At 49.6% G+C, this 23,248-nt stretch overlaps 1 protein-coding gene across 6 annotated transcripts in view; it reads left to right on the top strand.

Annotated features, from left to right (window-relative positions):
* ulk4 (unc-51 like kinase 4) overlaps positions 1 to 23,248 on the top strand; it is a 61,810-nt gene that overhangs the window by 13,914 nt on the left and 24,648 nt on the right. For all 6 annotated transcript variants that reach the window (XM_049024880.1, XM_049024881.1, XM_049024877.1 and 3 more), the window contains 12 exons: positions 3,811 to 3,918; positions 5,374 to 5,457; positions 9,346 to 9,507; positions 10,350 to 10,532; positions 11,506 to 11,633; positions 16,492 to 16,625; positions 17,103 to 17,224; positions 20,299 to 20,355; positions 20,498 to 20,549; positions 20,863 to 20,957; positions 22,526 to 22,577; positions 22,682 to 22,826. In XM_049024880.1, coding sequence (XP_048880837.1) covers positions 3,811 to 3,918; positions 5,374 to 5,457; positions 9,346 to 9,507; positions 10,350 to 10,532; positions 11,506 to 11,633; positions 16,492 to 16,625; positions 17,103 to 17,224; positions 20,299 to 20,355; positions 20,498 to 20,549; positions 20,863 to 20,957; positions 22,526 to 22,577; positions 22,682 to 22,826 — 1,322 coding nt within the window. The remainder of the gene's footprint in view (positions 1 to 3,810; positions 3,919 to 5,373; positions 5,458 to 9,345; positions 9,508 to 10,349; positions 10,533 to 11,505; positions 11,634 to 16,491; positions 16,626 to 17,102; positions 17,225 to 20,298; positions 20,356 to 20,497; positions 20,550 to 20,862; positions 20,958 to 22,525; positions 22,578 to 22,681; positions 22,827 to 23,248) is intronic.

The raw sequence follows: 23,248 nt of genomic DNA, 5'->3' as shown, positions 1-23,248 counted from the left end.
TGGCTCTAAGTAGCTACAACAATGGATGGAAGTGCTTACTGTGCCACTTAATGGCTGGTTATTATAAATGAGCTTTCTCACTGATTGGGGTGTCTTTGAGCGGCAGGCATGGTGATGGAAGGGCAAATGCCTGCCCCGGGGGGGGGGAAACCTGCCCGTGGCTGATCCCCCCCCCCCTCGCCCCCCCAGGAGGGCTTCCTGTTTTGGTGTCTACCCGGACTCTGCTAAAATACCCACGCTGCCGTGTTGTGGACCTGCAGCTTCTTCCCATCGTTTTTTCACTGCTGGCTGTATGTCCTTCAGACATAACGATGCCGACTGTATCGGAACCAGTCAGTCCTCTCCGACGGCCGGACCCTGGGGATCTGCCGGGCTGCCTGCTTTCATTACCGCGGTGCACAGGAGCCTCTTTGAGGTTCAGTTATTGCCGTGCTTTTCAGCCTTTTAAACCCGGAACCTCAAATGAAGTCGGACGAGAGCAGTGGAGCGCCCTATCACCAATGTGAGAAATATATGAGTGATTAAGGACGGAGAAGCAGCAGTCATTCACCTGTGAAGATATTTCATATAAAGTAGATGTTAATATAGGCACGTTTCTGGTCTTGTTTCAATGGGGGAGGGTATGGACCTCCAAGGGGGTGATGAACCCCTGGCTGAAAACTCCTGAGTTAGCGGATGGTAGCCTAGCGGCCATAAGAACAGCCAAGTATGAGGTATGAGGCTGTATGGACAAGCCTCATTCTGGTGAATGCTGGACAAACACAGCCGGGGGTTTTACAGCACCTATTAGTAGACAATAGGCAAGACTGTGTTCAAGGCTTTTCTGTTTATCTTCATTCCCTGAAAAATGGTGTCTCTCTAACAACTGGAAATGCCTTACCCACGATGCACCAGGTCTTTAGATCCCTGAAACACACATGGCTCGTCATCCATAAGTTCCCACGTCGTGGTGTTGTCGACGTGACATCATCCCATAACCTCTTGGCGGTGGGGGGGGGGGGGGGCATGCTTTGTACCGCATTCCAGAAGTGTTGTTTGTTTCCTGAGTTTTATTATTTGACAAGGGAGTCGCCAAGTTAACCGGCTTCTTTAAAATCAACAAAAAAAATCAGTCTGGACCCTGTCACACAGCGCTGATGATTTCTGTGCTGTTCATCCAGTATCCATCCCCACAGTGTCCCGTGATGGAGGTGAGCCGGCCAGGCTGGGCTCTGCCAGATATCGATCCCCAGCACCTCATCAAACCCACTTTCTTTTCATCAATTCCAGTTAATTAACAGCGACCCCCTTAAACTGCCCTTTAAAGCTAATCTTACCTCTTCATCATGCTTCTCAAAACTTTCCAAGTAATTGAGATGCCCTGGGAACTAGAACTCATGCAATTTTCTAAATTCAAATTTAAGTTCATGTTAGTCAAGTCATCCCATCCATATGCAGGTATATAGTGTCAGAAGATCTTATTCCCCCAAGACCACAGCAATACATAAAGTGCAAAGGGGGGCTGGGAAGGGTTTGTATACACCATGCATTAAATGTTGTAGGTAAACAATAATGATAAATAATGTATTAGTATAAACAGTAAAGCAGTACCAGTTGACTGGCAATGCATAAATAATAAGGTAGAGGGATCAGTGCCAAGAGAGTTTCTTGCAACGGATAGAAGGTAAGGGTTTACCGATCTTAATAAAAATATACATACAGGAGTATAAAAGCCAGATTTGCAGGATTTAGCCCGGCCCACAGCTCCTCCCCAATCAGCCGTCTCCGTTTGTGTCACATGCTGTCGACATCATCGTGGCAGAAAGGTGCACATAGAGCCACAGGGGTCAGCAGCAGGCCAGCGAGCTGGTTGAGGGATTGGTTTTCCTTTACTTTGCTATATTCGTTTCTCCACAGCGCTCAGGGGGCGAACAGGATGGCTGATGAGCTTTTCCTGAATAAACGCACTACAGCTGTCCGTCTGATTGCCTCGCGGCTCTGTAGTGTTAAAGGCGCGTGTCTGAAGCACCACTGTCGTGTCTTCCGCTAATTAATAATGAATCGTTTTATTGTCCCGTTTGCATAAACATCACAATGCATAAACCTGATAGGACCAGCAGGAATACGCCGCTGCTCCGAGTGGCTTTATGCTCAATTCTGCACAGGATCATTTTACATCTGCTCAAGCTCATTAGACAGTTTCTTTTCTAAGTGTTCATCCCTATACCTGAGTAACAGGCCGTGTCTGTGAATGATATTATTTTGAGCGGCTCACACAAGCTCAATTTCTAATCCGCGGCCCTTGAGTCGAAACAGGTTTGTCAAGTCAAATAAGTCTGAGTGTGCAAATCTCTCAGTTGCATTTACTCCTTCATCAGCCTCTTAGAAAGTACAGCCCCATGTACATAACCAGCTTCTGAGGTTTAGCTTGGGCAGCCATCACAGGAAGCGTATGCAACATGTGACCCGCCTGACATGTGGGGCGGCCATAGACATTCGCCCCCCCAAGCGACGCCCCCTGTGAGATGTGTGACAGCAGTAGGTTGACCTCTGACCCCCCTCACAAAGGCATTAAGCGTTTCTACCTTCGTCATGCACACACAGTGATGACCTCACACTTTCCCATAGACAGTAAAGGTGGAGAATGCTGAGGGTGATGCTCGATAGCCTGTCCCGGCTGCAGAGGGTGCACTCTGGCGTGTCTCTGCATCTCCTGGCAGCAGGGCCCTTGTCGGCGTTTCAGCACGTGTGTGTCGACTTGCTCGTGTCGATGCCGAGCTTTTTCTGCACATCAAAGCGTGCCGCCGATATTTAGCATATGAAAGTGGGGTGTGTCATAAAGGTGGAATTTCGTGAAGATCCTGAGATGCATCACCAGCCATTCATTCTCCGTGTGTCTGAATGTCCGTGTCTGAAGGCCATCTCATTTTACCATGTGTTGTCTGTCAGAAGAAAGAGTCAAGGAAAGAATCTCAAGCGGGCTTCATAATAAAAGTCTCATAGTAAAAGCCTCAGTCTGTTTATATTGTGCGTGTACAGGCATCCTGCTAGGCCCTTTTATGCGATATTATCATCAAGGCACTGCTTTACATTCCTGATCAGCGGCATGCTTCTCATATGTGGCAAACTGATGAGCAGCATCAGCCTTTTGCTGCTGCCTCCCAGTGCTACATTGGCTTTTTAGAGAATATTGACTGGATGGGGACTTGGCTTTTACTTTGAAGACCTTTCTGATGGAAGCAGTGATATTGATGCATTGACCTGCAGCCTTTCTCCTGGTACCATTCAAGTTATCTTACCGCTAATGGTTCTGAGCCCTGTCACTTCTGCGGCTGGTCACTGCCATCTGCAGCATCCTAAAGCCTATAGACTTTGCACATAAAAATGAAATATGTATGCTGCTCTTTGCATCATTTCCATAATCTTCAGACTGGATGGTTTTAATGCTTAACAAGCTAGTTGTGTTTATGTGCCAGCTGTCCAGTCTGCCGTTGGCTGCGACTCGCTGGCAAAAGATTAGGCCCTTCCTCTATGAGTGCAATGATTTGGTGGGTAGAATGTTAGGACAGTGCAAAATAACAACAAAGCATTTTTAAATCATTAAACCAGCTCTTTTTATGCAGAGATACTGTGGATGTTCCCTCAGACAGGCCAGAACATATATTGCTGTGAGCTTTTTCACTCTCGGTGTGGCCATTCACATTTTTTAAAAAAGTGCTCAGCAGGGAAGCAGAAGATCGCCTAGTGAGGGCGCCAACCCCTCCCCCCCCCTCACAGGTCCTTCTCTCCCTCCCCCCCCCCCCCCCCCCCCCGCCCCCCAACTCTCCACAGGCTGTGAGCACCTACACCGAGCTCCTCCGTGACAACTTCAGGAACAGCAAGCTGAAGCAATGCCTGCTGCCACCACTGGGGGAGCTCTTGTACCTCATTGCCTCTCAGGTAAGCTGTTCTGTGCTGGCAGCATTCATCGCCCTTAAAGCTGATTTCCCCATTCAGTTCAGCCAGCGATGATTTGTCAAGGTTGGGAGTGCCAGAATGAGTCCATCCCGAATTGAAGTAAGGCTTGATAACATCCTGAATATGACCTGCTGGCTCTCTCGCTGCTTCTGTATTGCTGACAGTCCTCACTGTAAAATCTATGTGACAGAGACAGTGGGCTCTGGGTTCCAGTTGTTTCCATTTAGCAGGATATGCTTCCCATCAGCAGTAATCTCCTGCTGTAGATATGTCAGGAAGTGCTACCTGTCAGATTATGTCATTGAAGTCATTTTGGTTTGATATCCGGACAGGGAAAATGGGCAGTTTGCAGGAAGATGTACTCTGTGTTGGCAGTGTGGCTCTGGTTGGTGTCTGTCAGTTGGCAGTAAGAGCAGGGGCCGTGTCTTGATGGCCTGCACTAGTGTGACCTTGACTTCCTGAAAGATCGTTTAGCTATACTGAGGTTTTAGAGACAGTCTGCTAATGCTTTTCTGATCTACTGTGTATAAGGGACCTTGGCTGCAGAGGTGGCCAGTTCAAGGTCCAGAGAGTAAAAGCCCAGACTAAGATTCTGTTTGTCAACCAGTTGAGTATGACCTGCCTGCCTAACTACCTACCTACTCACCTACCAGTCCAAGTTACCTATTTACTCACCTATCACACACCTACCTACTCCTGACCTTTGTGAACCTGAAGAACCATGTTTCCCTTGGAATCGGAGCACTGATGGGCACCACCCCATTTTAGCTGTAAGACAGAGAATCACCCTGCAATCTAGCCATCTTCTCACCTGTTACTAAGTACAGGGCCGTGGGGGGTTTCTAAAAAACCTGTCCGTCCATCCATCCATCTTCTCAGCAGTTATCCAGTTCAAGGCCATGGAGGTTTCTAGAAAACTTGTCTATCCATTCATCTGTCCATCCATCCATCTTCTCAGCAGTTATCCAGTACAGGGACATGGGGGTTTACAGACCTGTAGCTGCAGCATAAAGATGTAGCTGGCAGGAGTCAGCTGCAGTTATAGATGCTTTCCCAAATCCACGGCGGTCCCTGCGTACTCACAGTGAAGGGCGCTCTGCTCTGAGAATGAAGCACGCACATCGCTGCTACTAAAGGGAGGGAATTAGCAATGGGGTGGGGGGGGGGGGGCTCAGCTAACCACCGTGGATGCATAGGGAGATGGAAGCCTGAAGAACGCAGAGGTAAACGTGGCGTTTAGGCCTCTGGGCCGGTGCCATGCCAGGACAGGCTGAGGCAGGGGGGATGCTTTTCCGAGCGGCACTCCGAAAGCCGTCACTCTCAAAAAGTCCCCGTCAGCCAGGAAGCTTATTTGTGAAGCTTTTGCCATAATGACGACTCGTTTTCTGCCATTTAACCTGTAAATAAGCAGCCCCGCCCTCTCCTCTCTCGCCGCAGGAGGAGAAGAAAGCGCCCCCAGGAGGATTATGGGCCGTCACTGCCGCTTCCTACACCGTGATAACGAGATGCCTCCAGGAACGGGTGAGGGTCCCGCCTGGGGGGGGTTGGGGGGGTAGTGTAATGATGGCTCGGCGTGCCCTGCAGGCGCACATGGCGGGCGGGCGGGCGGGCGGGCGTCTTGTCAGCACTGTCACGCGCATCCCTCCCAGAGCAGAGCCACCCAGTCGCAGTACAGACCCGGCCACCCAGCTTCCTGGCTGGCTGATGGAGGTGGAGGCTTCGTCTGCATATTCTCCATCAGTCACAGGTTTGAAACCAACCCCAATTACTTCATTACTGAGGAGCGGATGAAGTAGATGGGAGAGGTGCCACTATAACTGCTACTGTGATTCCAGAGGAGAGCCCGAATGGCTGCCCGCCAGTGCGCCGCTGGGACCCGGTGTGTTCCGGATCGGCCGTCTGGTACCAAGCCCGAGAGAGTCACCAAACCCGCATAGGTCCACCACTAACCTCTGCGAGAGAGGCAGGCCATGAATTATATAAAGGCAGCCTTCTGCTTGGTATGAAGGGGATCCCATGGGGTTGCCAGTGATGTTTCCGGAAGGTGTCACGCTTTCCCAGCGACCTCTGCGTGAGGTCGACTAGAACAGGGTGATTCTTCTAAACACGCTCTGCTCTGTGACAAACCATTTTAGTTGCAAAAGCAGTAGCTATCGCTCTAAAATGAGGTTATTTTGTTATTCATTATTTAGCGGAACTACTGCTTCAGCAGTCTGCATATGATATGGGAAATATGGTTAAATATTCAACTTCCCTTTTAACTTTGTTTTGGTGAGTGAAATGGTACTGGTTGCCATTAGATACCGGCAGGTTGGATGCACATTGATTCTTAAAGGTGGTGATGGTAACACTCAGCTTTGTGTGCACGCTGCTGTGAGAGCGCCCCCTGGTAACTGGGGCGGTAATTCATGTACTTATTAACGAGGAAGTGTGATAGCTATGGTGCAGATGGGGCCCCCGCCTTCAAGGAGCAGATAGAGCCGGATCTTACTGCTCTACCATTGGCATGTTGCTTTTCCAGCATCATTTCCATCGTTACTGATTCGTTATTAAGGCATGAACAAAAAGAGCAGCCCACCCCCCCCGAGGTGTGCATGAGGCAGAGTCCCGCAGGCGTGCCTGATGCAGAATTCCTCAGTCCTGTGCAGTAAAGCAGTATGGCAAAACAAGCAGCTTCTGGGCATTTTGGAACTGTAGGAAGAATGCAAACAGAGGTGCGCTTCCTGTTTGTGGGCATCCCATCCCCCGGAGCTTGGGGGGCAACCCTGACGCTGTCGGTCACCGTACCGAGCTCCATTAAACATTCATCAGCGAGCACATGAGTGAGCAGGCGGGCAACGGCGGCTCATTGGTATGCAGGCAGAGCAGCGTGCCTCAGTGACGCCGACGACTGACACTGCCCCAGCCCGCGCGCTCCTGTCTGAATGTTAACGGCCAATCCAGGGTTACAGGATCTGAACTCGAAAGGTGGAGCCGAACAGGCTGTTGGGGGACTGTGCCTGACTCTCCCCCTGACCCTGATCCTGACCCTCCCTCAATTACGTACGCAGTCGAAGCACAGGCAGGTCTCTGCGTGCAGCATTGCCGGGTGACTAAGTGGGGGAAAATCACGACTGAAATCATGACTTTCACTGCTTCTACAATAACATCTGAAGAAAAACGCAACTTGGTGCCATTTTCTCTCTGGGGACAATAGCGCAGATCCTGGATAGGGAGTGTGATTACACCATGGCCAGGGGGTGAGGTGTTCCCAATGCACAATGCCACTTGTTTGCTAATACCTCCTTTATTAACATGCGTATGTATACACACACACACACACACACGTTTGTATTCATTCTTTTGTCTCTTCCTTTCTATGGGAAATACCTAATCTTAACTATGACAACCCCTACCCAGCCCTAATCTTAACAAAAAGTAACCAAACAAAATACAAGACATTTTTTGTTTTTTTGATTGCAGTCACAGATTTTTATAAAATTGAGTTTTCCCTTGTGGGGACTGAAAAAATGGTTTTTATTACATTATGGGGAGATTTGATCCCACAATGTAATACACACACACACACACACTAAGGTCTGGGTGCGTGTATCTTTATGATAATGTAGTCACAACTGCATAAATCAGATGTTTGAAAACTGTCTTTTAAAAGCTATACTCCAAACAAGATTTTCCGGAATCAAAGCAAAGTTGGTTCCACCCAACATGCAGATCAGATTGATTTGGTTCTTTTTTAATGGGAAGTTGGTGATGAAAGGGTCAGCTTGCTCTGCTACTCATTTGCATGGTGCTTTCTCTTGGTCCAGGTGTTTTGATGCTTCAAAAGGGGTAATTAGAGAGGGCAGCGGGGTCTCTCGCGCAAAGCGGACGGGACGCAAAGCCGGGCCCTCGAGGCTCCGCCTCCAGCCTCCCTCCCCAAATCCACTCCTCTCCTCTCTTTCTTCAGCTGTCTGTTTTTTGTCATCTTTCCGAGTCTCTAATGAAACAAATCGATTCCTCTCTTGATGTTAATCAGTTTTAATAATGGCCCCACCGTTTGTGAAAACAGGCACCCGGAGAAATAATGGAGTTGCTCGAGATTCGGCCGTTGGAACGGACAGGCTTAATGAGACTACGGGGGGGGCGGTGGGTTTGCCGGATTTTATTACTCTTGATTTCATTACTCCAGTCTGTCCGCCAGCAGGTTCCCATATTTATGATTTTTTCGGGATGTTGGTGTTAATGAGTATTGGCTGCTGTATAATTAAAAGCCAGCTCTCCCCTGTGTGCTAATTAGGCCGCTGTCCTGTTTTGCGTACTGCGCTATGTCATAACAAGCCGTCCCGCTGCTCGCAGAATCAATTAGAGCCCCTCCCCTCTCCTACTCCCTTCCCCAGTCTTCACATAGTGTCCCGCCACCGCGTCTCCCCATCTCTCATTCAGAGCCTCTCCTAGCCTCAGTTTCACAGCTTTGCCTCTGTCTCCATTTGTTTTTGTCTTCCGTTTCAATCAGGCTTGCTGCTGCCTGATGCTAATGCTAACTGCTAACCAGGGGCCCCAAGCAAGGGCAGTGTGACAGTGGTGATAATGCTAGCTGCTAATCAAGGGGGTCTGGGCTGGACCCCACCGAGCACAGCATGACTATTGCGGTTCTGAGGGCAGCTGTTTAATATACCCAAAGAAAGCGCTACCTGATTGGCAGCTTTCACCTAGGCTAACATTATATTTACTTAGCCACCTAGATAGCTATCTCAGTCTTGACCGTTGCTAACGTAGCTTGCAAAAAGAATTACTTTTTTGCTCTACAAAAGGGGCTTTTCCCGAAACCATCATAGCATAACGATTAACTTAACCGTTACAGAGAGCATTTGGCACTACAGACTTTCCTAAAAGCATCTTGAAAAATGATCATTTCAGGCCTAGCGCTTCCTTTATAAATATTAGTGAGCCCTCCCCCTGCCGTCCTCCATTTTAGAAATTCACGGTGATTCAGCAGTGGCCGCCAATGCGTTTCCTGTTTGCCTGGGAGCAGGCGTCGTTTGTCCGTGTGCCTGATGCGAAGGCTCCTATTTCCAGCACGCTGCGAGGTGAAAGCTCACCCAGGAAAACGGCCCGGATCACTGGCCTGTTTAGCCGTCCGTCAGACCCACCTAGACCTGACATCCTGTCCCAGGGAAGGCTGCTGTCATCTTTCAAAGGGAAAGCTCACCTATGATGTAACATGATGAAATTTCTAAACTCTAAAAGTCCCCACTTTAAAACCTTGATGTATTCTCCCTGATGGATTTCTTTGTTGAATTACAAAGCGTGTGATGAGTTGTCTGAATTTCTGCCTTTAATGTGCACTTGATGTTGAACTGCCCTCCTTCTTTACACCCTATAGCTGCAACACGTTGATGGTTCCTCTTTGGTTGTCTTCCTGTCCTGCAGGAGGAGCTGGTGGTGAATCACATAGCAGCGAAGACGGTGGAGAAGGTGTGCAGCACGCAGTCTCATCACGCCAAGGCCTTCATCACAGGTGACATCGGGCCCATGCTCTGGTGCCTCTTCACCCATTCCAGCGTGGATCCCCTGAGAGTCACAGCCATCTCGGTGAGGGCTGTGGGATCCGGACCGTATCTGCCCTGAGCTACACCTGCGCCATAGGGGGCAGAAGCATAGTGACTGGCTAAAATGTTGGGGGCATTCAGTCTTATATAAACCCAATTTGCCAGTATTGAGGGCAGAAAAAATCTAGAAGAAATGTCCATATATCGTGCGATAAGTCGGTAATGTAATTATCATGACAGGCCTTAAGTTCTACTTGAACACGGCATTCACTGCTCCGTTTTTAATACTGCTGCGCTGGTTTCCACCAAACAATCTGATGGGGGGGTGGGGTTCTGAGCTGTTAATTAATTAGCATTGGATAATTAAAGTGTAGGACATCTAGGTAAAATTGAGGACATTACTTAAAGCCATGGTTTATGTGTTTTATTGTTTTAAATGAAACTTTTGGCTGACAAATACAAGTAATGATAAAAAAGATTTAAAATTTTTTTCTCCTATATAAATCATAAAATGTTTAATTCGTCATTAATTAGGTGTTCCTAATTCCTAAAGAATTCCTCAAGAGTTTCCCAACTAATGTTGGTGAATCGAGACTGAAGGACAGTGATCTCTGCTAACATGCCTGATGTAAAGTGAATTTAACAGGTTCAGGCAGTGGCTAACTGGGGGTAATTAATTAGCAGCGGCCCCCCCCCCCCCCGGGCATTCAGGCTGGCTACGGCAGCCTCCCCAGCAGAGTGTTTTGTGCTCCTGAGCTCCCCCTTATGGCTTTGAGCATAGTGTTCCCAGTCCCCCCCCACACCCTCCAGTGTCCACCCCCGCACTCCATCTGAGCCCCCCCCCCCAGAACATCTTGCCATTTTAAAGACCTTGCTCCCCTTCAGGCCCTCTGCAGGGCGACACGCCACTCCCCAGCCGTCTTCCAGAGCGTCATCGACAAGGTGGGGCTGCCTGCCGTGCTGGACGGCCTGTCGTGCAGCATCAGCCGCATCCAGCAACACCTGCTCACCCTCTTTGCTGCCATCCTGTCGTCCGGAGTCAACGTGCAGAGGCTGGTCCAGGAGAGGGTGAGTACAGAGCGGCCTGCCCCAGGTCCTAACGTCCACCCGCTCTGGACACGGAGGCTCTGCCCGTTCCCCTCTCACAAGCACGGTCAGATAATGAGTCCTAAATCTCATATGCATAGAGCTACAGGAATGCCAATGAAATTCTGCATGGTGCTACACAGAACAAGAGAGAGAGTGTGAGAGTAGGTGGGAGTAAGACAGGGAGGGGGAGGGAAAGGGGAGTGAAAGAGGGAGGGAGGTGATGGAAGGAGAGAGCATCTCCTTCTGATGCTCACTAATGGAGAATTTTTTTTCTAATACAGAGGGAATACGTTTAATGTTCCTTCCTGCTTTTATCTATATTTCCAGTGATGAAATCTTCACGGCCGGCTGTTTTTAATCAGTAGTTCATACATCTCACTAATTTCATTATTATCTATGTCAGTCTTCCTAAATATGTTTTCTTCACATGTAATTTGATGCATGGGGTAAATTGCCTGTGATGGTTTAAAAAACATCAGACACGTTTTGTGCTATATGCTCAGTAAGGCAGGCTGTCCGTACCTAGTACATAATCGCAGGGAGACAGCAGTAAAACCCTAACAGATCCTCTCTGCCTCATTCATGCGGCATTTTCATTACTGCTACTATCTGCTATGTGGAAACGACATCCTCCGCTGATCTGGCCTTAAAGTTGGTCAGATATGAAATGTCATGTTTAAATAAATGCTGTCCTCGTTTACACATTCGGGAACGACATGCAACCAGCTGAAAAATTCACTCATCAGTTGGAATTATAAAGGTTCGTCACATGTAGTGCAGGACCGGATGACTCCATGGTGGTACGGTGATCCCTTATCTTTTTCCAGAACGTGGGCCTGTGCATCCGGAGTCGCTGCTTTCTGTAGCTGTCCTTGGGGCAGGCCGGTGTTCCCGTGCCCAGGCCGCCATCACCTCCGATCTTACCCTATCCCTTCCCTCCTGCCGCACACAGGAGCTGGTGCTGCGGGTCTCACGCTGCCTGGAGAGCCCCTTCCCAGCGGTCCGAGCGAAGGCCTTCCTGGTGCTTCTGCAGGTCCTGCTCCACAACCGGGAAATGCTGCTGCTGTGCTGTAATTCCAGGTACCATCTCCCGCCAGGCGGTGCGGGCTGTTATCCGGATGCCAGCGTGGCCGGGAATTCACAGCCAGGTCCGAGGGACACGCCGCTTTGGAATTCCCTGCAGGATGTGAATAATCTGCGGCCATATGGATTAGTTGAATATACTGCTTAAAAAAACGAGGCACTGGGAGTTTCTACTGGAAAATATTGGGTCCTCCATGACCTTAATGGCTTATATCTCCTAAATAAAAGAACAATTAAGTTAAACGGGTTTCCTCAAATGACTTAATGACGAGAGTAATAGATCATTGTAATACTCTGTATAGATTACAGCAGAAAAAGATAAATGAAGTCCAATTTACTTTGAATTTTCGCAGTTGTTCCAGTATTATCACAGGGAATGAAGTCCTTTTCAAATCACAGTAAGCACCCAGACTTAAATCAAATATTGAAGGAAAAAAATGGTGATTCAGCGAGGTTGATTTAAGTTTCCTCCCCCGTGCCCCTTTTCGACGTAGGGACCCCCAGGGGTGTTGCTGAGAACACGGGATGAACAAGCGTGTCTGTCACTATGCCCGATACTGCTAGTGTCAGGGCCGCTCTGTTAACGACGATGAGTTCATTCAGGTGCTCTTTGTTCCAAGGGTTTGAAGTCTGTCTTTGGAGCAAGAGGCCCGTGGCCCATTTTGGCAGTGGTTATATTTTAAAGCGACAGCAAAACTGCATTAGAGAAGCTTGTATACCTGGACTGGAAGGTTCTGGAGGACTTCGGCACCCAATCATAATAGCAAGGGAGACACCATGATCACGAAGGGGCTTCAGCCAGAGTGAGGCTGGGCCGACCCCCATGAATCCCCCGAGGGTGGGAATCTCGGATGTATGACTGGGAAGGGCGGGGGAGGGGGTGGCATGTGGTTCAGCGGGTTAGATCCCTGTGGCTGTGAACGGAAAATCACTGGTTCCAAACCTAGGACTGCTGTTTGACCCTTAGCCCCCCATTGGAGATGCGCCGTAGGCTGGTTGATCCTGCACTCGCACCCCAAGCGTGTGCGTCTCATCCAGGGAGTATATAGAAAAAGATGCATCCCAACGTCCCTGCACTCAGACTCATACAAAAGGCAAATAAATTATCATTTCAAAATTTGTTCTTCCAAAGCTACATGCAGCTTTGTGTTCTTCAGCTGAATTGGTTGACTAAGTGACTCTTCATTACACAGACAGAGCCCCTCACGAGTTCTGTGACCGGCTTGGTTAATACGAGCCTGTAAACCTATGTGATAACTTGGCTAGTTGTTTATAAATACAACCCTAATTGCTATTCTGTTGAATTTTCAGTCAGCTCTCAATGACCCTGTATGGAGATGCCTGGTAAAACTGATACATGTGGTTTGAAATGGTCATGTGATGCATGTGAATGTGTGTGCATGTGACTCTGAAAATGAGAGTGTGCTCAGCGGGAGCGAGGAGGCGTGCTTGGGAATGTGTCTGCAGGAAGGGCTCTTTAACCTGCTTCACGGATACACGTTCTGGCAGCATTCCGGTTAGCACTGGAAATTCCCGTCTGTGTAATGACTAGACCCAGCCTCGTGCACGCTGGCTCCGGCTCTGTCGGAGCTCTAATGGCAAGCCGCCCCCGCCTGGCAGTGTAGGCTCTATAAGAGATGCCATATTTAATGGAAAAGGCCCATTGACTGGAACAGACAGAAAGGGGTTTTTCTTAAACAGGAATTCTTGGTCGAAATCGAATTTGAGTTCTGGTTATATGTCTGCCAATCTGCTGATACGGCCTCCCCTGGAACCTGGGAATTTGAAACTTTGACTATCCATTCCCACATGGTCTGTGCCTGTCCTGCAGCCTGCTGCCCCCCCCCCCCCCCCGCCCCCAGCCTGCGATGGCCGCATTTGGAGAAGGGAGGACTCCTCCAATGTCTGTTTTGGAGGAAACCCCGTGGTGGCCTTTATGGATTCTGCCATCTGCATCCGGTGAAGGTCTCTTCCAGGCCAGTATAAACCCTCACGTGCTGGCCAGTTCCCAAGCCGGGCCACGTGGAAACCTGGCCGATTTTCTCTGCTTTTCTCACCGCCTGGAAAGCAGTAATTCTCGTGTGTTATCAGGCCATGTCTGGGCCCTCGGATATCCTCTCTGTGTCATGTCGGCCTTCCTCATATCGCTTCTTTTGAAACTGGCTTATCCTGAGTGGCCGTTATGAATTGAGTAATACCAGGTGACACGGCCTGTTCACTTAGGGTGGGATAATTCAGCGCGTGTGTGACAGGTTCTGTTACACACGCAGCTTCCGAAGAGCACCCAGTGAATGCGGCTGCTTTCAGCTGAGCGTACTGTCTTTTCAAATCAGAAGTCCTCCAAAAGAAGTTAAAGGTTATGGAAGACTTTATTAGATAAGCAGCCTAAAATATGGCAATTATTCTTTGGTTTGAAAAATGGAGAGGTTAGTGTTTTCCCTTTCATGTCTTTTTTTTTTTTTGATTTACTGTGTCATGAATCGCTAAGCGTTTCGATTAAGGGGTGAGGTTTTAAAGACCATTAGCACCATAACAGCCAGATTTCATTACATTCCTGATGGCTTTAAGTGGATTTATTGTGTCTGACTGGCAGTCTGAGGGGACGGATGGTATTAATTCTGCTGTAGGTCCAGTGGTCTTTCAGACACATGCATATAACCAAATAATAGGGCTTCAGTTTCCATGCCTATAGCCGCTCTAAGCATTACATTCACTGGCTGTGTTTGTTGTCACCAAATGCTTATTTATGCATTATTATGAAGGTAAGAAATGACAAGTCCCCTCCCAATTTCCTCCCCGTTAATATAAGCATGAAAAAAGCAGTAATTTTAAAAGGTGGTTCATTTCTGCCTGCCGTTTCTGAACCAGGGGGTGTTACTGCAGCCTCAGCTGGATTGAGCGCGTCAGCAGGGCAGCGGTAAATGAACGGCAGCGGGGATGAGAGCACACAGCTGAGTGGGCAGTTTCTCTGATCAGCCGAACGCTTGTGAAATTATAGCACTGTTTTTTATTTTTTTCCCCCCTCCCTGGCAGCCCTAAAAGCATGGGAAGCTGAAATCCCAGCTGCCAAGCCTGTCAATCCCTGTCATTAGGGCGCTGCTGGAATTCCTGCAGCATTCCAATTATACCCTGATGAAAGCCTTCAGCCCGCCGTGCCGAGCGGGAGAACAAGCGTGATCCGTCTCTTTCCGCGCAGTCCTTCCTTCATTTGCCGTGGATGTGGTCCAGCCGCCCGGCCCAGTGAAACCGCGATGCAGACGCATCGACGGTTCCGTGGCGTGCGTCTGTGGTCCGGGTTTCAAATCGTGCTCGGCTCTCCGCTGCCTTGTTGTCAGAAGTGACCGCCGAGGACACAGAGTCCCACCCGGCGCTAAGCGGCAAACATGACAAGTCATTATATCGGAGCAGCTCTGTTGGAACAAATCAATCAGGCACGGACAGCGGGGCCCACCGCGGGGGCTGTCAGGCCGGCCGTCATTCCACGCCACCGGCGCCGTGTTCCACTGGTTCTCCTCGTGCCGCTCGGCTGACACGCCGCACCTAATGGCCGGCATGGACGTTTGCTCGTCGACAGCGAGATAAATCGCAGCGGGGATGCGACGCTTCGGCTGAGTCTGTTGACACTGCCCACCTGCGTGCATACACTCCTGATCCCATCCTTCACTTTTCCTTTAAGCCAAGCTTGGAAATCACAGGCACCAGTGACACTTTTCAATGGCTCTTTGAATTCTGAAAGTGAATTAAGCGCACATACATTCCCTTATACCTCTGTACTACATGTACGGGGAATGAAATATGAAGCCGTATTCATTTGTTCTTTGTTAAAGGATCTGTAATAATGGAAGGAAGATCAGAGGCGATGAAGTGATGATGGAGGCGGTGTTTGGGCTTTTAGATGGCCGGTACACACGCAATTGACGTCTGAAGACTGATAATTGTGGCTTTAATTCTCCATGGCTTTAATTTGTATCTGTTGTTGCTGTGATGAGGGATTGTCAGTCAGAGGCATATTTCCACTTTGATCTTTATGCGCTGAATGACTCTGATGGCTTGTGAGTGACCTGGAGCTGAGTGCCGTCAGATCTGTGGACTGCGGGGCTCTATAATGACCCATTTAACATGAGCCTGACGCAAGTCCCTCGTATATACCCCCTCTCCCTTAGCATTTAATGGGGTGGGGGGATGAGACTATCACTTTCTTTCATGTGGTAACTGCTGTGTAAATCTCTGCCTTTCTCCAGTAGCCCAAACCATCGTCCCGCGATGATGCACAGGGTGATACGATCCCTCCTGACCCATTAGCCTGTATGCTAGCCCACTCGCATTCACATAGTGATCGGTCTCTCCATATTTAAAACTGAAAATTTCAATGCAAAACTTGTTTCCCTTTACATGTGTATACAGGTTTTCCTTGCGGTGCACGACTCTCCCTGTTCCGGTTGCTAAGAGGCTTCATCGAATTTTAAAGTTTTGATCTGCACCTGGTACCACACACAGCTGCCCGAATTCAAAACAGATGACACATAGCGACTATAGCTCGGGTATCTGCATGACAAGCAGGAGCCACAGACTAAAGCCGCATTCACACGATGCTGAATTTCACATAGAATTAGCATCCGAAAAGCGCAAGTGAGACCTTAGCCGTGTTTCAGACTGTCTTTTAAATGCCAGGTGCAGCTTTTCACCTGAACGAGACGCTCGGTGGTTAATGCCGAGTCGTTAATGTGCATTTTGCAGCATCTGAATGCCGACGATGTCGACGGTGGCTCCGGAGTGAGTCTCACGCTGCCATGGCACCCGCTCCCACCCCTTGGCAAGGCGGCTGAATGGTGACGTGCTCCTGTCCTGCGTGCAGGTTGGTGATGTACATCGAGAGGGACGTCAGGAAGGCCGTGCCAGAGAGGGAGCAACCGAGTGCCAATCAGCACCTGTCCAGATGTCTACAACTGCTCATCCGTCACATCGTCCGAGAGCTGCCTGCCGTTCTGGGTGAATTAATCACATGACAGGATGGTGCCCCCCCCCACACACACACCTCTGAGGGTGTGATAAAATGTTCAGCCAATTCACCCCGACTAGCGCTTCTTTCTCCATTTCGCTTCTCACATCGTGCCTATGCGCCTTCCTGTATGTGAACTTTAAGTGGTAACACTTTATTTACACTTTAACATGAGATCAGTTCTGTAATTCATCATTAGTGAATCATGACACGCGTTTTATTCCATGCAGTTTCTATATTTGTTACTGTATCTGTTAATTATTATATCTGTGACTTGTACTTCAGTAGTAACTGAGTTATTACTAAGTATTTGTGTCCCATCAAGTGGTTAAACTTTTACTTCCCTCTGCATCAACTTAAATCGTGCTTTTAGGCAGTGTTGTGTCCTAAATAAAGCAGTATGAACCAGCCAGCAGAGCAGCACAGCTAAATATTTCCCCATTCGGTGATTCTTCATGGTCCCACAGACGACATCCTGGCTGCGCTGGGGAGCGTGGCAGGGCGCAAACATCCATCGACTGCGCAGGCCAAGCAGCTGAAGCAGTGTCTGCCTATGGTCTCGGTCGTGCTGCAGGTGCTCACCTCGCAGGTGAGCTTTCCGTGCCTTCGTCAGTGCGTCCGCAGCCAGAAAGACACTTAGGAAGGTTTTCAGCATGACGAATCAATCATTCTAAGGGTCTCTAAAGAGCGATGGGGGGGGGGAGGGGAGCGACTCCATGGTGGAGAAGCAGAGGGTTTGTGGAGTGATATCCCTCCATAGAAGCATGGCTGACTGAGTACGTTTTCACACCGCATGCGTTTGCTGATAACGGGTCTTATTGTCTATCCCTAAAATCCGAACGGAAGGGAAATTAGCTAGGCTAAAGCCGGCCTAGTTTTGTCAGTCAGAGCAAAGTTTCTCTGTTGGCTTTGCCTCTGAGCTCCGGTACATTCCGCAGTATCGTAGTAGAATGATTGCCAGTCGCCAAACAGTGTGAAATTGCATTTGCTGCTGACATATTCATTTCAGCACGACTGAGTATGAAGGGATCCTTTGCTCCAGCGAGATGTTTGTCTCTGCGCTGTGCGAAAACTCTATAACTCTGCACGCCGCGGTGATTTTCCATGGAGCCTGAACACCAGTGCGGGCCCAGCTGCCTGTTTTAAACGCTCAAATGTGGACGTGATGTGTTTGCTTTGCCTGTGTTTATATGACCACATTATGCTGGCCGTAAAGAAGACAGACTGCTGTGTGGGGGAGGGTGGCCTGAAATGGCCAGACGGGGGGGGAAATTAGCCTGGAGGATGGTGATAACGCGGTAATGATGCAGTAATGTTAATGATTCTCTCGCCTATGAGGGACACGTATCATGCTTACAGTTGAGCAGTATAAATATCACACTACTCAGTCAGCTAAATAATGGCTTCAAATCACACCTCAAGTGTTCGCCTTAAATGTCTGCATGTAAAAGCTGTGATTAGGGTAAGGCAGGGCTGGAGACATCAAGCAGCATTTGCTAACTGATATTAACTGCTAGGCCTGGGGCTCAAGGTCAGGTCTGCTGTGCGAGTGTGCGTGCGTGCACGTGTGTGTGTGTCTGTGTCTGCGTGCGTCTGCATGCGTGCATGTGTGTATGCGCATGCATTTGCGTGTGTATCTGTAAATGTGTGTGCATACATGTGTGTATATGTATGCTTTTGCGTATGTGTGTGTGCTTCGGACTGTCTGTGTGCATGCACAGTGTGTATGTGATTGTGTGCATATCCCAGCCTCCTCTGAGCGTGACCTTGCCTGAGCTGCTGTTTATCAGACAGACCTTGCGGGGCCGGTAGCCAGTCTGCTTCCTACATGTCCCTGGGCTTTGCAGGAATCACACTGATTTATTCACACAATTATCTTTTATAAATCAGAAAACTCAAATTATCTCCAACTTAAGCTACTGTGGGCAAAAAAACGAGATGAGATCACCATTCTTTGCTCTTTTAGAAGAATCGTCCATCTGTTCATTAGAAACTCAGGGAGCTCTGTCACAGTATGGCTAAACGGTGCTGTCGGTGGCAGGCCTGTAGCCAGAATTTCATTTCAGGGCTATCCGGCAGCCCTACTAATAGGCACCATTCTGTAGGGTAAATTTTGGACTTGTAATTGTACTACATTACTATTACGTGGTTGGTAGCATACACAGTTTGCAGATTTCCCTGCCCAGATATACCTCATTCAGCTCACCAGCTAATTACCAGGTTGAGCATGTGTGTTTGAGCGGGGAAATATGCTGTGGACTGACCCTCCAGGACCGGAATTGGGGAACCCTGGTTTATTGCATTGTTATGTGGCTGGTGTGTTGTGACGTGGCCTCAGAAAAGCAGTCCTATAACAATGAAGCTTCAAGCCTTTATTGAATCTACTAATATGAACAAATGAATATCATATTTAAGACACTGCTCCTTCACCCACGCGGCTCCTATGCTCCTAGACGTGACCCTGCTTCTCCATCCACATGGCTCTTGCGCTCTTAGACACGGCCCTGCTCCTTCACCCACGCGGCTCCTGCGCTCTGCTCCTTCACCCGCACGACTCCTGCGCTCCAAGATGTGCCTCTGCTCCTTCATCCACACGGGTCCTGCACTCCGAGACACGGCCCTACTCCTTTATCTGTGCAGCTCCTGCACTCCAAAACGCGCCTCTGCTCCTTCACCCACATGGCTCCTGCGCTCCAAAACACGCCTCTGTTCCTTCACCCTCGCGGCTCTTGCGCTCCGAGACACGGCCCTACTCCTTTACCTGTGCAGCTCCTGCGCTCCAAGACACACCTCTGCTCCTTCACCCACGCAGCTCCTGCACTCCGAAATGCGTCTCTGCTCCTTCACCCACGTGGCTCCTGCACTCCGAGACACGGCCCTACTCCTTTACCTGTGCAGCTCCTGCGCTCCAAGACACACCTCTGCTCCTTCACCCACGCAGCTCCTGCACTCCGAAATGCGTCTCTGCTCCTTCACCCACGTGGCTCCTGCGCTCCGAGATACGGCCCTACTCCTTTACCTGTGCAGCTCCTGCGCTCCAAGACACACCTCTGCTCCTTCACCCATGCAGCTCCTGCACTCCGAAATGCGTCTCTGCTCCTTCACCCACGCGGCTCCTGCACTCCGAAACACGCCTCTGCTCCTTCACCCACGCGGCTCCTGCACTCCGAAACGCGCCTCTGCTCCTTCACCCATGCGGCTCCTGCACTCCGAAACGCGCCTCTGCTCCTTCACCCATGCGGCTCCTGCACTCCGAAACGCGCCTCTGCTCCTTCACCCACACGACTCCTGCGCTCCTAGACATGGCTCTGCTCCTTTGGTCACGCACCTCTCCTCTCCTGCCCAGCTGTCCAGTTAGTACAACAGCTCAGTTGAGCCTTAAGCACAGCGTTTTTGAGACAGTGTCTCCGTTCTAAACAGCCTGCAATATGTTTCCTTCTGGAAATGGGGGACGCTATATTTTTTGTCTTTTCTGCCAGGTTTGTTTCTCTGGCAGTTATAATGGTGGACATAATCATAGCAGCAGTGTGCTCCCAGATTACCGTGCGGAGTCTCTGCTAGCGTGTGGAAAATGAGCACAGCCAAGATGTTCCGGAGAGATCGGTCGCGAGCTGACTGACTCTAAGTGGGTCATACTAACCCTCCTCTGTCTTATCTCTGCAGATATTCAGACCTCAGGTGGTGACAGAAGATTTTCTCTGCAAATTTGGGGCACTGCTTGTAAGTCGGACTAGTTAAAATATTACAGAGGTTTCGGTTTTGCCCGAAGCTATCGGCAGACGGGTTTTGGGAATAGACAATACTCCCTCTGCGGGTGACTGGACTCTTCCTGTGTTGCTGTCTTGCTCTGTTTCATTTTTAGAATTACATTAAATCTGTGGAGTCCTGTGAGACCAGCCTGGACAATGCGATAGGTTAGTACTTTATGAATCAGAAGAGGGTGTGTTTACCGTAATGCTGTCCCCGTATTCCTGGAGCTCGAAGAACAAGTGAACATGAGTTTTTGCTCTCTTAGTGTCTTGATAAGCCATTGATATGAAATTCTCCATTGAACTTTTGAGCTTCAATGCACATGTTAAGGCTTTCAGTCTAGTGAGAACAGATTGAATTGTTTATGATCGATTACTAGCCCATAGCCCACTGAATTGCTTGTCGTGATTTTGCCGTTAAATTTGACTGAGGATTTTGGAGACCAGCTTCATTCGCCGGACGGTTTCTCATTTCCAGGACAGATGGCCTCAGAGGAGCTTATTAGGAACACGCTGTCAGCCGTGGAGGCCATTACCCAGCATGCCGTGCTGCTGACGCCCCATTACAGCACTGTAAGTGAGCCCCACGGAGGCCCGGTGCAGGACCGATATAGCTGCGGGTTCGAGCCCTGCAGACGTGGTGGCCCCCCATCGTGAGCCGCTGCCAGGCCATCACCCTGGCTCTCCATTTGGCCTTGTGGGAGGGACCAGAGCAGCAGGGTGTCGTCACAAACACCCCTGTTACCTTATGCCCCGTTAAACTGTGCACAGTCAAAAAGTTAATTTTTCAAATTTTTTAGCTACTGTTATATATAAAGCAGCCTTCAAAGTTAACGGTCTGATGCACACAATAAGATTATTGCTGGTTATTAAGCAGGCAGCTTCTGCATGCAAACGTGGATTAGCTACTACTTTGGTAGCCAGTCCAGAAGCCGTCAAGGTCGCCGTGCTTAGCGGGAGGGAGACCCATTCCCGTGCTGCGGGGGCACAGGCCTGGAGGGGGCCGCCTGCGGGAGAAATGTGTGTCCCAGCCGCTTGTTAACATGGCCGCGCGGTGAGGCCACAAGCCAACGCTCTTCCTCTCTGCCTGCTTCTGTTTTTACCTCCATCCACAGCTCACACTTCTACCCTCCATACCACCTCTGCAGGTGTTGCTAATGAGTAAAAATGCCCCCGAAAAAGGTGCTGTCACTTTCACACTGCAACCTTCGGCGCGGCAAAGATCCTATCTGGCTGATTTAAAAGTGTCAGAAAAAGTGTGCGGTATTAGCCATGTGTGCATGGTATCAGGTGTGTGTGCATGGTATCAGGTGTGTGTGCAGTATGAAGTGAGTGTGCATGGTATCAGGTGTATGTGCATGGTATCAGGTGTGTGTGCATGTTATCAGGTGTGTGTGCATGGTATCAGGTGTGTGTGCAGTATGAAGTGAGTGTGCATGGTATCAGGTGTATGTGCATGGTATCAGGTGTGTGTGCATGTTATCAGGTGTGTGTGCATGATATCAGGTGTGTGTGCAGTATCAGGTGCGTGTGCAGTATCAGCTGTGTTTCTGGGATCTGTGCGGTAACAGGCAGGTATGAGTTGTCAGGTGAGTGTGCAGTCCCAGCTAGTAAAGTGTGAGGTAACAGCAAACAGAGCAGTGATGTGACAGCAGGCCAGGCACTCTTTGTGGAGGTTTTTAAATTTACAGTAAAATCACTTTAAAACTCGGCCCCCCACCTGGGAACTGTGTTTTTCCACGTTGGGTGCCTGACCGTAACTGACTGTTAGGTCTCCGTGGCGTGAGCACTCTGACCGCCGTCGGAGGAGAATGTAGCCGTGAGCAGCCCTCCGAGGTACGCAGATGCCCGCCGGCAACAGCGCAAACAGAGTCTGCATGGCCTCCTGGAGCAGGCGCAGACTGCGGATGCGATGCTAATGTGGAATATTTATGATCGTTTTTATGGAAACATGGAACAGAGAAAGAGAGAGACCGAGAGAGAGAAGGAGAGAGATCATACGCGGGCTTTTAACTGTACAACAGGCTCTCTCTGATCAAAGGGCAGCGCCGGCCTGCCACTCAGACCTGGGGGGGCACAGGGGGAAAGTGCAGGATATGAAGGCATCACTAGGGTTATAGTGATACTGTGTTTCTTCCCAGGTGGTGGATTTCATCCTTCCCCCTCTAGCTTCTCTGGCGTTCAGCAACAATGGTGAGGGAGCCACGGTGTGGTGGGTGGGGGGCGTATCCGCGGGCGCCGGGGCTGGGAGGCTATGAGTCTGGGCCGCGTGTGAGCCACCTCTGCCTCACTCGCAGTGGAGTGGCGGATCGTCAGCCTGAGGGTACTGTCAGAGGTCACGCTGACCCTGCTGGGCCGGGAGGAAGAGGAGGAAGGGGAAGACAGGGCCCCAGTGCCAAGCAGCAGCCTGCTGGCCCTCATCACCAACACCCTCCTGCCACAGTGAGACTGCCGGCTAACGCTCACCACTAGGGATGCCACCCAGTCCAGTACGATTCCTGGAAACCCACTCATTGGCCAAAAGTATTACACGACCGCAAGGTCGGTTTAGGTTTGTTTCAGATGGATATTATAATCCCACATGGTAGTGTAATCTCCAGTGTTTTTAAAACATTGCTAGTTGCTTATTTGCTCAGTAATGTAATAGCATTTTCAATTGGTTATGACCCCATACCTTGCATCTTCACTGTTTACGTAAAGTAATAGTTTTAAAATGTACTGTAACAAGTAATCTGTACAGGACAGATGACCATAATCCAAGGTGTTCCTGGAAAATCCTGGACAGGTGGCTCCCCCACCCTCACTGTCCCTGTCTACCTCCCATTCTCTGTCTCTGCCGCTCATTTCTAGTTTTATTTATTATT

The sequence above is a fragment of the Brienomyrus brachyistius genome, chromosome 9, assembly GCF_023856365.1.
Source record: "Brienomyrus brachyistius isolate T26 chromosome 9, BBRACH_0.4, whole genome shotgun sequence".
In the NCBI taxonomy this organism is placed as follows: Eukaryota; Metazoa; Chordata; class Actinopteri; order Osteoglossiformes; family Mormyridae; genus Brienomyrus; species Brienomyrus brachyistius.
Note: the sequence above shows the minus strand (reverse complement) of the source record. Positions and strands in the feature narration are given on the sequence as shown.